The sequence below is a fragment of the Hyperolius riggenbachi genome, chromosome 8, assembly GCF_040937935.1.
Source record: "Hyperolius riggenbachi isolate aHypRig1 chromosome 8, aHypRig1.pri, whole genome shotgun sequence".
In the NCBI taxonomy this organism is placed as follows: domain Eukaryota; kingdom Metazoa; phylum Chordata; class Amphibia; order Anura; family Hyperoliidae; genus Hyperolius; species Hyperolius riggenbachi.
Genome location: NC_090653.1, coordinates 241980128 through 241993563, shown reverse-complemented (window position 1 = coordinate 241993563; position 13436 = coordinate 241980128). Strand labels below are relative to the sequence as shown.

General features: G+C 42.7%; 1 protein-coding gene across 1 annotated transcript in view; it reads left to right on the top strand.

Annotated features, from left to right (window-relative positions):
• Nucleotides 1-13436, top strand: part of HMCN2 (hemicentin 2) — a 408064-nt gene that overhangs the window by 265281 nt on the left and 129347 nt on the right. Inside the window, exon 48 of the mRNA XM_068248458.1 lies at nt 12164-12250. Coding sequence (XP_068104559.1) covers nt 12164-12250 — 87 coding nt within the window. The remainder of the gene's footprint in view (nt 1-12163; nt 12251-13436) is intronic.

Genomic DNA, 13436 nt, shown 5'->3' with positions numbered 1-13436 from the left:
AGAGACTGCCATATTTATTTCCCTTTAAATAATACCAGTTGCCTGCCATCCTGCTAATCTTTAATGATCTGTTGTATCTGAATCATACACCTGAAACAAGCGTATGGCATATCCAGTCAAATTTTAGTCAAACATTTGATCTCAATGCTTGTTTAGGGTCTACAGCTAAAAGTATTGGAGACAGAATATTAGCAGGACGACCAGGAAATAAATAGTCTCATTGTTCCTATTACGGTACTTCAAGCGTCCTTTAAGCCTTATATACCCTTACAAGACATGTTGCCCTGCAGGGATCAACAGAACGCATTGCTTGCCTAGAGTCTAGCGACACATCTGTACAGCCTTTGTTTTGCAGTGTTGCCTGGGGATGGCGTCCCAATCCCTGCTGAATGACAGTAATTCAGTAATTGAAAGTGTGCATGGGCTAGCAATGTGGTAGGCACTAAGCACACCATACAATCATTAATTTCTCCTATATACAGCCGATTTCATCAGATAATCGATGAGACAGCTATTTGATGGCCATATCGACCAGTATATGGCCATTTTTAGACTGTGATCTACTCTGATGACAGTGGTATTGCTATGTACTCTGTAAAGTGCTGTGGAAGATGCATTTCAGCACTCTATAAATACTTAATGATAATTTGCAGCTTGACCCCTGACCTCTGAATGTTATCTCTTCTTTATACTACACTCTCTTCCTCTTACCTACTGTGTCTGTGATAAATACTTTGAGCTTAAAGGATATCCGAAGCAAATAATATTGTAAGAACAGGGGTAGCAGGCGTGTATAGGGGAGCAGTCCTCCTGCCCACCGCTGCCCCTTTTCACCTCTGCCCCCCTCTGTTCTCATCTAAAAGCTAGCAGAAGCTGCTTCCGGCACGGCTGGGTCGACAGCAGTGCTCAAGTCAAGTTGACTCAACTCAGCGAACAATAACGCTCTCTACCGAGCCTAGTGCTTGCGCACTGCTACTGACCCGGCCGACGCAGACGTAGTTTCTGCTGGCTTTTAGGAGAGAACAGAGGGGGACAGAGATGAAACAACATTTTTGGCATATTTTTGGCATAGTCATCAGTATCTCTGATATATTTGGTGCGTTTCATATCCGTGATCATGATTTCCAATTTCATAATATTATCTAACATTTGCTTATTTAGTGTGTCATACATTTCTATGTTATGCGATTTACAGATAGTGGTCTTAATATCATCTACTTTCAATTTTAATTCAATAAGTTTATTTTCTTCATAGGATATAATAAGACGCATCAATTTTAGAGAACAATCAGTCAATATTTCGTTCCATTCGATGACAAATTGGTCAGAGTATACTGTAGTTGGGACTTTTTTAATACGTGTATGTGTTTTAATTTTGCATTTAAGCCTAAATTGACTCCTCCCTGGCCGGGCGGAGTCATGGGCGGGCATTCTACACACATATTCCTACATATATGTCTAGATGGTCATTTGTCTAATAGCTATGATTAAGGACGGTTAGTCCGAAACATGTCAGCTATGTGATGTGATGCCCTGGATGTTTTGGATATGTCCATCAATAAAGGATAACGTCACTGACAAGTGCGGACCGTTTTCTTTCTTGCGACTTTTGGAATTGCTGGCCAGGTCGTGCACTGTCGTGGGTTTTGGTGGGATGCAGCGGTGTTCACTCTACGCAAGTATATTATTCATGCATATTATACACGAGCAACTATTTCACACAACTATCATCCAAACTTGGTCTGTTGGACGATAGATGGGCGTGTGTAAGCAGGGCCGGCGCTACCATTAAGGCAAAGGAGGCAGCTGCCCCAGGGCCCCAGAGCTTGTAGGGGCCCCCAGTGGCTACAAGAGGGAAACATTTTTTTTTCAAAAATGAGAAAATCGATTTTAAAGTTTCAAAGGAAAAAAAATACACATTTAAAAACCAGCCGACTTTAATGGTTAAAAGCAAATCCACCTTAAATTCTAGATACCCTAAATTTGCAGGATATGTTAAGGAGATCATTGGGAATAAGAGGAAAAACAAATTTTCAAAAAGACCTTATAGTTTTTGAGAAAATTGATTTTAAAGTTTCGAAGGAAAAAAGTATACTTTTAAATGCGGTAAATGTCACTTTTAGTACCTAACGGTAGTGTAATTTTACATGTATCAAAAGAAAGAGCAATACATTTCCTGACGGGGTTTCCAGGGGGTCCATACGCAGCCGCAGCGGTTTGGCCAGGGATCGCTATACAGCCGCAATATGGCTGTATGAAGATCCCTGGCATTTTTTTCCTATTTTCCCAATACTAGCTGCAAAAAAGGTCCCTTAATGCCAATTTTTGCTCCGGGGTATCTGTTGGGGGGGCCCCCCAGGTTTATTTTGCCCTGGGGCCCCATTGTTGCTTAAACCGGCCCTGTGTGTAAGCATAGCAACCTACTAGATGAGTCACTGATAACGGGCGGTTGTTGGCCGCGTGCGTACAAGTGGTTTGAACAACGTGTACTTGTTTTGAATGCAACCATATCTTGCCGTCTGTCATGCGTTTTGTTGGACGTGTGTATGAGCTTTTACAGAAACCAGATGAAAACAGCAGTCAGCTGGGAAGTTGGGGGGGATTTGTGAGGACACAGAAAATTCCCACCCAAATTTTTTTGGAACTCTGTTTAGGTGATGCAGTTGTAAAAATATGGCACCAAAATAGTATTTAAATCTGTTTTCCTTTATTTTAGATATACTGTATTTATGTTAGAAGGGGAAGGAAGCAGAAATAGAAAAACCTGGGAAACTATCCATATCCTTTAATGAAAACCGGACGGAGAATGCAACATTGCCCTGCTCTGTCCAAAATAAAATTGAAAAGGGCTGGTGTTCCAATTTAATATTTTTGCGATTGTTCTATTCTACACAGTTCTTTGGTTTTAGTTGACATCAGTGTCACTGCAAGTCAGTTGCACGTTGATGTTTGTTTTTCAGTTTTAATTTAAGGTAATTTACCCATTTACTATGGTAGCTGGGAAATGAACTAATATCAAACTGAATGTAAATTGAAAGCAAAACTGATGTCAAATGTCTGTGTACACTCCTTACGGAAGGTTTAAGGCAGGAGACAAAGATATTGCTAGTTAGAAAAAAGGTCATGAAAATTGTTAGGCAAATGGCATGCAGCCAAAAACAATCCCTACTTAAAGGGAGCCCGAGGTGACAGGGATATGGAGGCTGCCATATTTATTTCCTTTTAAGCAATACCAGTTGCGTGGCAGTCCTCCTGATCCTGTGTTTCTAATACTTCTAACCATAGACCCTGAACAAGCATGCAGCAAATCAGGTACTCTGACTCAGCTGACTGCCTTAGCCATATGCTTGCTCCAGGGTTTTGACTCAGACACTAATTATGCCTGAAGATCAACAGGGCTACCAGGCAACTGGCATTGTTTACAAGAAAATACATATGGCAGTTTCCATATCCCTCTTACCTCGGGTTCCCTTTAATAGCTACAACTTGACTTTGGTAATGTCAGTGCTGTTGCATGGACACTACAGGATGCCTTTTTGGCCAGTTGCTGGAGCTGTGCACTGAACTAGTTTTAAAAATGTTGAATATGAGCCAGCACATGGTGTGGTTGGGCACTTATACAATACAAACCCAATAAGCCCAAAGACAGCTTGAGTCATAGGGAGAGGTGTGGGATGGCAGGCTTCCATAGGAAATATTGGAACTTAGAAGAGCATTACAAAGCTCTTACCTAGTGGCATATCTATAGGAGTACAGGCATGGCTTGTGCCACGGGTGCCATTCTTGCCCCCATGCCACCGCTTTCTACTGCGCTAGCTGCTTACCTCACAAACATTCCAAAACCACTAGATCCAGTTATAATCGGCAGAAAAGAGTAGTTTAAAATGTCAGCCATTGTTCTGTCTCAGCATCTGTTGTACCTGCCACAAGCTCCTGTAGACCCAGTCTGTATGGATGTGTGCAGCAGGTTAATAACGCTTTAACAGGCAGCTTACTCAATGAATAAAGACTCCTGAGGTGTTTTCCAATGCTTCTTTATGCTTCAAGGTAACAAAGGGTACAAACATCAGGCTTTTTCATAGTCTTTCTCATAGGTAAATTTCCAATGAAGTTACACAGCTCCCTAACTCTGCAGTCTCTACATAACAAATATGCAAAATGGAGTTACAGCAGGAAGAGAAGGGGTGGGAGCTACCAACTAGCAAGAAACAGCAGGGGTGTAAGGAAGATACTAAATAACTGTAACATAACATGAAATCACAACTGCTAGAAAATAAGAGGCTGCGTGGCAGCACACTCCCCGCCTGGTATCGTGAGATACCACTTCTCAATTATTTTTCTTTTCAACACTGCATGGAGTAAAATGCTATCTAGCATTCTTAACCTAGCCTTCTCAAGTCTATTGGCTATCTATGTTAGGGGCTTGAGTGACTCCCTCACATAAGACTGGATCAGAACTTTTAGAAGCAGGCATAATAAGGACAGTCTCAGTGACTGGTCTGAGGAAAGTTTTTGAGTCCCCGTTCTTCACGATCCTGACTTCCACACTTCGGACCCTTCCATCATCACTGGCGACGGCCTTTGTAATAAGTCCAACTGGCCACTGGATCCGGTGAGTTTGCTGGTCTTTTAGCAGGACCAAATCCCCTTCCTTTAAGTTGGGCTTCTGGGTTTGCCACTTTTTACGTCCTTGCAAAAGTGTGAGGTATTCCTTCCTCCATCTGTCCCAGAACTGATCTGCAAGGTATTGAGCGTGTCTCCACTGACGTTTATACATGTCCTTTTCATCAAAGATACCCTTTGGTGCTGGAATCTGTCCAATTTTCCGGCTCAACAATGTAGCTGGAGTTAAGATAGTCGGAAATTCTGGATCTGTGGATACGGCAGTCAGTGGTCTTGAGTTTATTATTGCTGCAACCTCAGCAAGGAATGTGGTGAGCACCTCGTGGGTAAGGCGTGAAGAACTCACATCAAGCAACATTGAATCCAGTATTCGCCTTGCCATGCCAATCATGCGTTCCCATACTCCGCCCATGTGTGAAGAGTGTGGTGGGTTAAACTTCCACACACAACCTTGATCACTCAAATACTTTCCAACTTGTTGTCGGTCTATCTGTAACTCTCTACACGCACCAATGAAGTTAGTGCCACAGTCCGATTTCAACATCTTCACAGGACCTCTTAGTGCGAGAAATCTCCTAAGAGCATTGATGAAACTTGAAGTGTCCATAGACTCAATCACTTCGATATGTACAGCTCTTACACTTAAGCAAGTGAACATTACAGCCCATCTTTTGCTGTTGACTTGACCACCACGGGTTCTTCTGGTCGTTACTGTCCATGGTCCAAATACATCAATCCCGACATATGAAAAGGGTGCATCTTCGCTCAGTCTGTCTGCGGCTAGGTCAGCCATCTGTTGATACTGCTGTCTACCTCTTAACTTCTGACATTTGACACAGTTGTGAATGATCGTGGCTATTTGTCTTTTCACTCCAACTATCCAGAACCCTGCAACTCTAATGGCACCTTCTGTGTTATGTCTTCCTTGATGTCTGACCGTCTCATGGTAATGCCGGATAATCAAAGTTGCCAGATGGTGGTTTCCTGGTACTATCAACGGGTTCTGTTCTCCTCTTAGCAGGTTGGACTTATTCAGACGTCCACCGACTCTAAGCATACCCTCATTGTCGATTACTGGGTTCAGTGTGAATAGCGGACTACTCTTTGAGACTGGTCTATTGCCTCTCAAACACTTGATCTCGTCTGCATAGACCTCTTCTTGCACACGACGTATGATGAATAACTCTGCCTTCTCATACTCTAATGCATTGGGTAACTCTTTGCAGGTGTGCCATCCATGGCAGGATGATGTCTGATTGGGCTTGCGGAAACTCTGTGCAATATGGCTTAATCTTGCTATAGTCCTCACCAATCTTTTCCAGGTAGAGAAACGTTCAAAACGTCTCACCTCCAAGTTTCTTCTTGAGCAGATGTTGGAACTCAATGTTATAACTTCAGGGCGGATTTCTGGATCAGTATCTGGATCCACCAAGTGGAAATCAATATCTTCTTCTGAGTTTGTGGAAGACTGATCAGTTAAAAACTTGGGCCCTGAAAACCAAATGGTTCGCGTGAGGGCAGCTGCTGGCACTGACCTTGTGGCGATGTCTGCGGGATTCAAATCAGTCGGGACATAGTTCCATTGTTTAAGTCTACTGATTCTTCTTATCCGTTCCACCCTGTTAGCCACATACACGTAGAATCTTCTTACGCTGTTGCATATGTAGCCAAGTACAATCTTGCTGTCAGTGTAGTACTTAATCTGATCAATTTCAGTGTCCATTTCATTTTTCAGGAATTCTGCAACTTCGACTGCTAGGGTTGCGCCACACAATTCCAATCTTGGAATAGTATGAACAGGTTTTGGAGCTAACTTGGCTTTTCCTAGTAGGAAACCAACATGGGATCTTCCAGAGGGATCTATGATCTTGAGATAAGCCACAGCCGCTATAGCTTCAGTGGATGCATCACAGAAGATGTGAATCTCTTTCCTCTGACCTTTTGAAAGTGAAGTGGGAGAATAGCAGCGTGGAATACTAAGTTCTTCCAAAACCTTCAAGGAGTTTCTCCATTTCTCCCATTTAGGCAGTAGGTCTGCTGGCAAAGGGGCATCCCAATCTGTGACTCTCTCAGTAAGCTGACGAAGTATGGATCTCCCTTGGACAGTAACTGGTGTCACAAAGCCTAGGGGATCGTAAAGGCTATTGACAGTTGACAGGACTCCTCGTCTGGTGAATGGCTTCTCTGTATCAGAGACCTGAAAGGTGAATGTGTCTGAAGTTACATTCCAAAGAAGACCGAGACTCCTTTGCGTGGGTAGGGTATCTACTCCCAAGTCCAAATCTTTCAAATCCATAGCATGATCTTCTGGATTAAAAGCCTTCATTACTTCACTGCTATTAGATGCAATCTTGTGAAGCCTTAAATTAGCAGTCAACAAGAGTTGTTGAGTTCGTTTTATGAGGCTGATAGCTTCTTCAGGTGTTGAGAAGGATTTGAGGCCATCATCTACGTAGAAATCTCTCTCAATGAACTGCCTGGTGTCAGATCCAAATTCTCTTTCTCCTTCCTGTGCTGTTCTTCTCAGGCCGTAAGTTGCCACTGCAGGAGATGGACTATTTCCAAAGACATGGACTCTCATGCGATAATCTATCACCTGATCCTTGATGTCATTGTTGCGGTGCCACAAGAATCGGAGATAATCTCTGTGCTCCTCTCTGACAATGAAACAGTGGAACATTTGTTGGATGTCAGCTGTCACGGCAATGGGTTCCTTCCTGAACCGCATCAACACTCCTACAAGGTTGTTTGTTAAATTTGGGCCTGTTAGAAGAACATTATTTAAGGAGGTTCCCTTGAATTGAGCACTTGAGTCAAAGACAATTCTGATTTGTCCTGGTTTACGAGGATGGTAGACTCCAAAGGATGGAAGGTACCAGCATTCTTCACCTTCCTTAAGGTCTGGTGCTGGCTCAGCATGATGGTTATCTAGAATCTTCTGCATGAATGCTAGAAAGTGCTCTTGCATCTCAGGCTTGCTACGGAGAGTTCTCTTAAGTGCAGCAAATCTAGCTAAAGCTTGTTCTCGATTGTTAGGGAGAGTAAGCCTTGGTAAACGGAAGGGTAATGGAGCTACCCAACTGTTGGAGTTGTCCTTGAAGAACTCTTCATTCATAATCTTGATGAACTCCTTGTCTTCAATTGAAGGGGCAATCTTGTTGTCATCACCGGTAGTCTGGTACACTGAATCACCAAGGTCCTTGTGAGAAGTAAGCTTGCAAGTAATACTTTGGAGGGCTTGATATGGAACTTCAGATTTGAAATCCAGTCTTTCTTTCACATGATAGTGCAATTTACATTTCATCGATTGATAGGTACAGAATTCCTCCACATTCGTTTTGTAGGAAGCTACGTCCAAGAGCTTGTGCGATTTATCTAAACAGACTTCTCCTATTATCACCCATCCAAGATCAAGTTTTTGAGCATGAGGAGCATCATCTGGACCGTTGCACAACTCTCTTATTTTATGAACTCTGGGAATGTCTCTCCCAAGAAGAATCAAGAACTTCGCATCCTTGTTAAGTGGTGGTATGCAGTCAGCAATGAAGTTCAAATGAGAGTGATATCGTGCAACCTCAGGTGTGGGTATCTCTTCTCTGTTGTTCGGTAGCTGATCACATTCAATTAGAGTTGGAAGAGGAAACTCTATGTTCTCATATTCTGATGCCACTATGAAACCGTGGGCTATTCTTCCAGAAGTATTGACTTGTCCTGCGCATGTCTGCAAGGTATAGGGCCAAGTCTCTCCATGAATGTTGAATAAGTCAAAGAACTCTGTACTTGCCAATGAGCGATTGCTCTGATCGTCAAGTATGGCATACATTTTTATGGCATTTTGTGGACATCCTTCAGGAAAAACTCTTACGAGACATATCTTGCTGCAAGACTTGTTATAACGGCCTTCTCCACACACCTCTGTACACCTTGTAGTTACGGTGTTGGTATGTTGCTCAGTCTTCTCCCCGCCATCATCTGATGTAGTCTTGGGTTTGCTGTCGGGTGAAGATTTATTTTTGAACAGGTCTGAATGAAGAGCATCCATGTGTTTGGCACTGTTACACAGGGAACATCTGATGGCGATCTTACAGTCTCTAGCTAAATGGTTGGAGGATGCACAACACTTGAAACAGATATTATGTTCCTTAAGAAATGTCTTGCGTTCTTCAATAGGCTTGTCCTTAAATGCACGACATATGGCGAGGGAATGTGGTGCATTATGAATGGGACACCGTTGATCAAGATTGCTTGCCTTGGTATCTTCTAATTTAGTGTCTGTGGCCAAGACATTGGATGTGATCGCAGTTTTCCTCACGGCAGTAGGTTGCCTTAAGTTCTTCAATTTATTGTTGGTGGCAAAACCCTTTGAAGTAGTAGAAGGAAGGGTGGTTGTGTCTGGATACAAGAAGCTTGGGTCATTCTTGGATCTTGCGATCTTCCTTATAAACTCAGAAAAATAAGAAAATGGGGGGAAGGAAACATGGTGTTCATATTTATACTTTGATCCTATACTAGTCCACTTTCCTTGGAGATGAATAGGCAACTTTGCAACAATAGGATTAACGCCCTGAGCAGTGTCTAAATAGCTAAGGCCTGGCAAACTAGGATTTGACTTAGCAATTTCAAGTTCATGAAGAAGGTCACCTAACTCTCTAAGCTTATGATTGTCCTTAACAGAGATCTTAGGAAAGTCTTTTAGTTTCTGAAGTAAGGCAGATTCAATGACTTCAGGGCTCCCATAGTCTTGTTCCAGACGTTCCCAGGCAGCCTGAAGGCCTGCTTCAAAGTTATAAATGTAGACAGATTTAAGTCTCTTTACTTGTTCTGAAGATTGACGCCCCAACCACCTTATTAGTAAGTCAAGTTCTGCTTGAGGTTCAATGTCCAAGTTCTTGGTTACCGCCTTAAATGTAGATCTCCAACTCCTATAGTTCTCTGGGCGGTCGTCAAATCTAGACAGTCCAGTAGTAATCAACTCTCGTCGAATCATATACTTGCTGAACTCTGCGATGTCAACCGTTTCAGTTTTTACATGCGCAGGTGATAGTGATGGTGCACCATCTTGGATCACAGTTGGTATCTGATGCTGGCTGGAAGGTGGAGAGAAAGGTGTTGCAGATGGGTTCAATCCAGGTATGGGTCTGGCATCAGAAGATCTCTGTGCATTTGAAGTTGAATTGCGCTGTATTACAGGAGGTATAGAGTTCACTCGGTCGTCTTCTGCTCTGCCCTTGTAATCTCTGTCCACAGAGGGTTGTGGTGGCACATGAGGTGGATAGGTTGGTACACTTGATCTTGTGGCACGCGGTAGTTGTGGAGTGTCTCTGTTGGATGGTGCGTCTAGTTCAGGTTGCTTCGGTGATGTGTTGTCGTTTGCTTGACTTGCTGAATGATTATGAAAAGAATCTCCAACTGTAGGTGGGACTGTATCTTCATGGTTCTGGGTCAAGACAAACTGTAGAGTCCTTTCAACAGGGTCTTGATGGGCAGCCAAGCTAGGAAAAGATGCTCCTTCCTCTTCCAATAGAGCTTGTTCTAAGACAGATAGCTCTGCTAAGGCTACTTCCTTCTCTCTTTTCTTCTGAAGGATTTCTAGCTGGGCCTCTGTTTCAGCTTGTATTCTTGCTTGAATGCGTTTAGCTTCAGCTTCCATGCGTTTAGCTTCTGCCTGTGCTTCAGCTTCCTTGCGTTTAGCTTCTGCCTGTGCTTCAGCTTCCATGAGTTTAGCTTCTGCCTTAAAGGCTGCTTCTCTTTCAGAACAGGTGGCTTGAACCTGGGCTACTGCAACCTTTTGGCGAGCTTTGAGTATCTGGTCGCTCAGTGTTGACCTAACAGAGCAGGATCGCAATGACTTAGAAGATGCTTTATGATGCGAGCGGGCAGATCTAGATGATTTTCCTGAGTGTCTGGAAGAAGCAGATATACAGGATGCAGTTTCATGTAGCTGTGCTAATCTACCCTCTATCTGTGTCTTTGCTTCAAGATATGTGCTATATCTTTGCTGGTCAGTAGAAGAAAAGTCCTTTAATTCTAGTGAAGCTTCCTCTGTGCTGGAACGTGACAAAAGGGAAAAGTATTTTTCAGAAAGTCTTTTATAGTTCTCAAATGCCTTCTTAACCCTTGAAAGAGCAGTGTTCAATTGCTCAGTATTATTGCTGGTTTCATTAGCGGCTGTTATACAACTTAAAGTTTTCTCCCATAATGCATTCATGCTGCTAGACGTTTCTTCTTTACTTGACTCATAAGCTTCTCTTGCCTTTAAGGATGGATGAGGAGCTCTAACTGGACGGGCAGAATGAAGCAAGGTGTCTGCTTCATCTGGATTAAATGCAGGCAACTCATAAGTGGAATCTCTGTCAGACATAATGACAAGTGCTGTAGTTTCAGAGTCTTGTTGGAAGTCTGCCAAGGCTCAGTGCTGTGTGAATTGATACTTTTTGTTTACAAACAAGCTGAGCTGAGCTGGGTGGAGCTGAATGTTTGTTACAATGAGCCAGCTAAGGCTGCAGACTGGTTTTAGCTGGATTTCTCAGCAATGCACACAGAAACAGTTCAAAATCACTATAGAAGGCAGAAATACAGCTCTTTCAATAAATGCAGGCATTAAATTCACAGTCCAAACAGCTTGACAATAATGAATCCTTGTGACTTGTATAGTAATGAATCCTTGTGACTTGTACAGCAATGATACACAATCTTTGCACAGTTGAGAAGGAGCTTATGGCTCACCAAGAAAGCAAACTTGTGTAAGCTGGTAGTCCTAGAGAGATGAGCCCATAGCACAGAGCAGCAATCCCTGGTAGTGATAGGTTGGCACTGTAGGGGAATATATAGCTGTATTCTAATGCAGTGCAATGCTTCTGATGGCTTGTAACACACAGGCAAGTGTCTTTCAGTGCACAGTATGAAGAATTCCTGTCTTAGGGCCTTTGTTCTTCACACAGGCAATGGTTACTCACGATTCTGAAGCTGCAGAGATAGCCATGCGATTGGATTCTTCTGGAAATTTACTGTTCTGTCTCAGCATCTGTTGTACCTGCCACAAGCTCCTGTAGACCCAGTCTGTATGGATGTGTGCAGCAGGTTAATAACGCTTTAACAGGCAGCTTACTCAATGAATAAAGACTCCTGAGGTGTTTTCCAATGCTTCTTTATGCTTCAAGGTAACAAAGGGTACAAACATCAGGCTTTTTCATAGTCTTTCTCATAGGTAAATTTCCAATGAAGTTACACAGCTCCCTAACTCTGCAGTCTCTACATAACAAATATGCAAAATGGAGTTACAGCAGGAAGAGAAGGGGTGGGAGCTACCAACTAGCAAGAAACAGCAGGGGTGTAAGGAAGATACTAAATAACTGTAACATAACATGAAATCACAACTGCTAGAAAATAAGAGGCTGCGTGGCAGCACAGCCATCTTTGATTTAACAATCGGTGAGGTACTCGGGGCAGTCTCTGGCTCTGTGGAATCAACACAGTTGATCACCATTCAGCATCATGCGCTAAAACTCAATTTAATCTGTCAAATGATTTATTGTTGCAGTTCCTCCCACCATAGAAGATGAAGAAAATGACAAGGATTACCGAGTGCCAGAGGGGGAGCCCATCGTTCTTCGCTGCAGGGCTACAGGTGAGAGACTGACGCTGTTACTGTAGGTAGGGTACACATATGTCCCCCATACAGCAACACTGCTGCTAACCAGACTGACTCCTCCTGTGTCATCCCTGTCCTTGTCACACACCTACATAGATTACAATACAATCTTCTTAACCACTTTGCATTCTGCGGTTTGTACCCCTTAAAATTCCTGACAATTTTGGCATTTCTGCTGTGTCTCTATTAATATAGAACACTTTTATACGTATGCCATGAAAGTGATGCATCTATATTAATATTTATTTAATGTTTGTTTAATGTTATAGGCATTTTACAGGGGGAAAATAGGGCATAAATGCAGAAAATACACTGTTTCACCCTTCCTGATTTTTTACATGACAAGTGCCACAGTTTATAAAACACCTCAAAATATATTATGTGGCTTGTCCCAGTTTAAATGATACCACATACGCCATATTTGATCACTAGTTTGGCACTTAGCTCACCATCATTGCCAGCCTGTGTGTCTGTAGTGACTGGATGCGGTTGCTATGGTGCACAGTTTGGGGACCCCAGTGCTGTACAGTACAGTGATGCCTTTATGCAGTGTTGGGTCCCCGAACCGTGGGCCTAATAGCAATAGCATCCATTTGCTACAGGCTGCAGCCATTACCGGTACCCACCAATCTTAAAGATTAACTTTAACCAAGAATTGAACGTAATCCCAATCAGTAACTGATACCCCCTTTTCTCACCAGAAAGATTTACCTTTTCTCAAATAGATCATCAGGTGGGGTCTATATGGCTGATATTGTGGTGAACTACTCCCATAGCGTGATGTTATGACCAGGGTGCTGACAGTTTGCTGCCTGTGAACCTCATTGCATTGCAAAAAATAATGGCTGTTTCCAACTGCTAAGCAAACAGTATCTCCCTCTTTCCATAGAACTCTATGTAATGAACATTCTGTACAGATCACCTGGCAGAACCACTAGTGATACATTTCAGAATGTAAATCAAGGAGAGAAGAATTTCACAATAGGGAAACACTGACTAAGTAATCTGGAAACAAATATTGTAAAAAAGAAGCAATTTTATTCATTATGATATTTTCATTACAGTTCCCATTTAAGACCAAGGTGACACAATGGGTTAATTATTTAGGTAGGATTTAACACTTCACTGGGGGAGTGGGGATCACTTTTATAAAGTTCCTTTT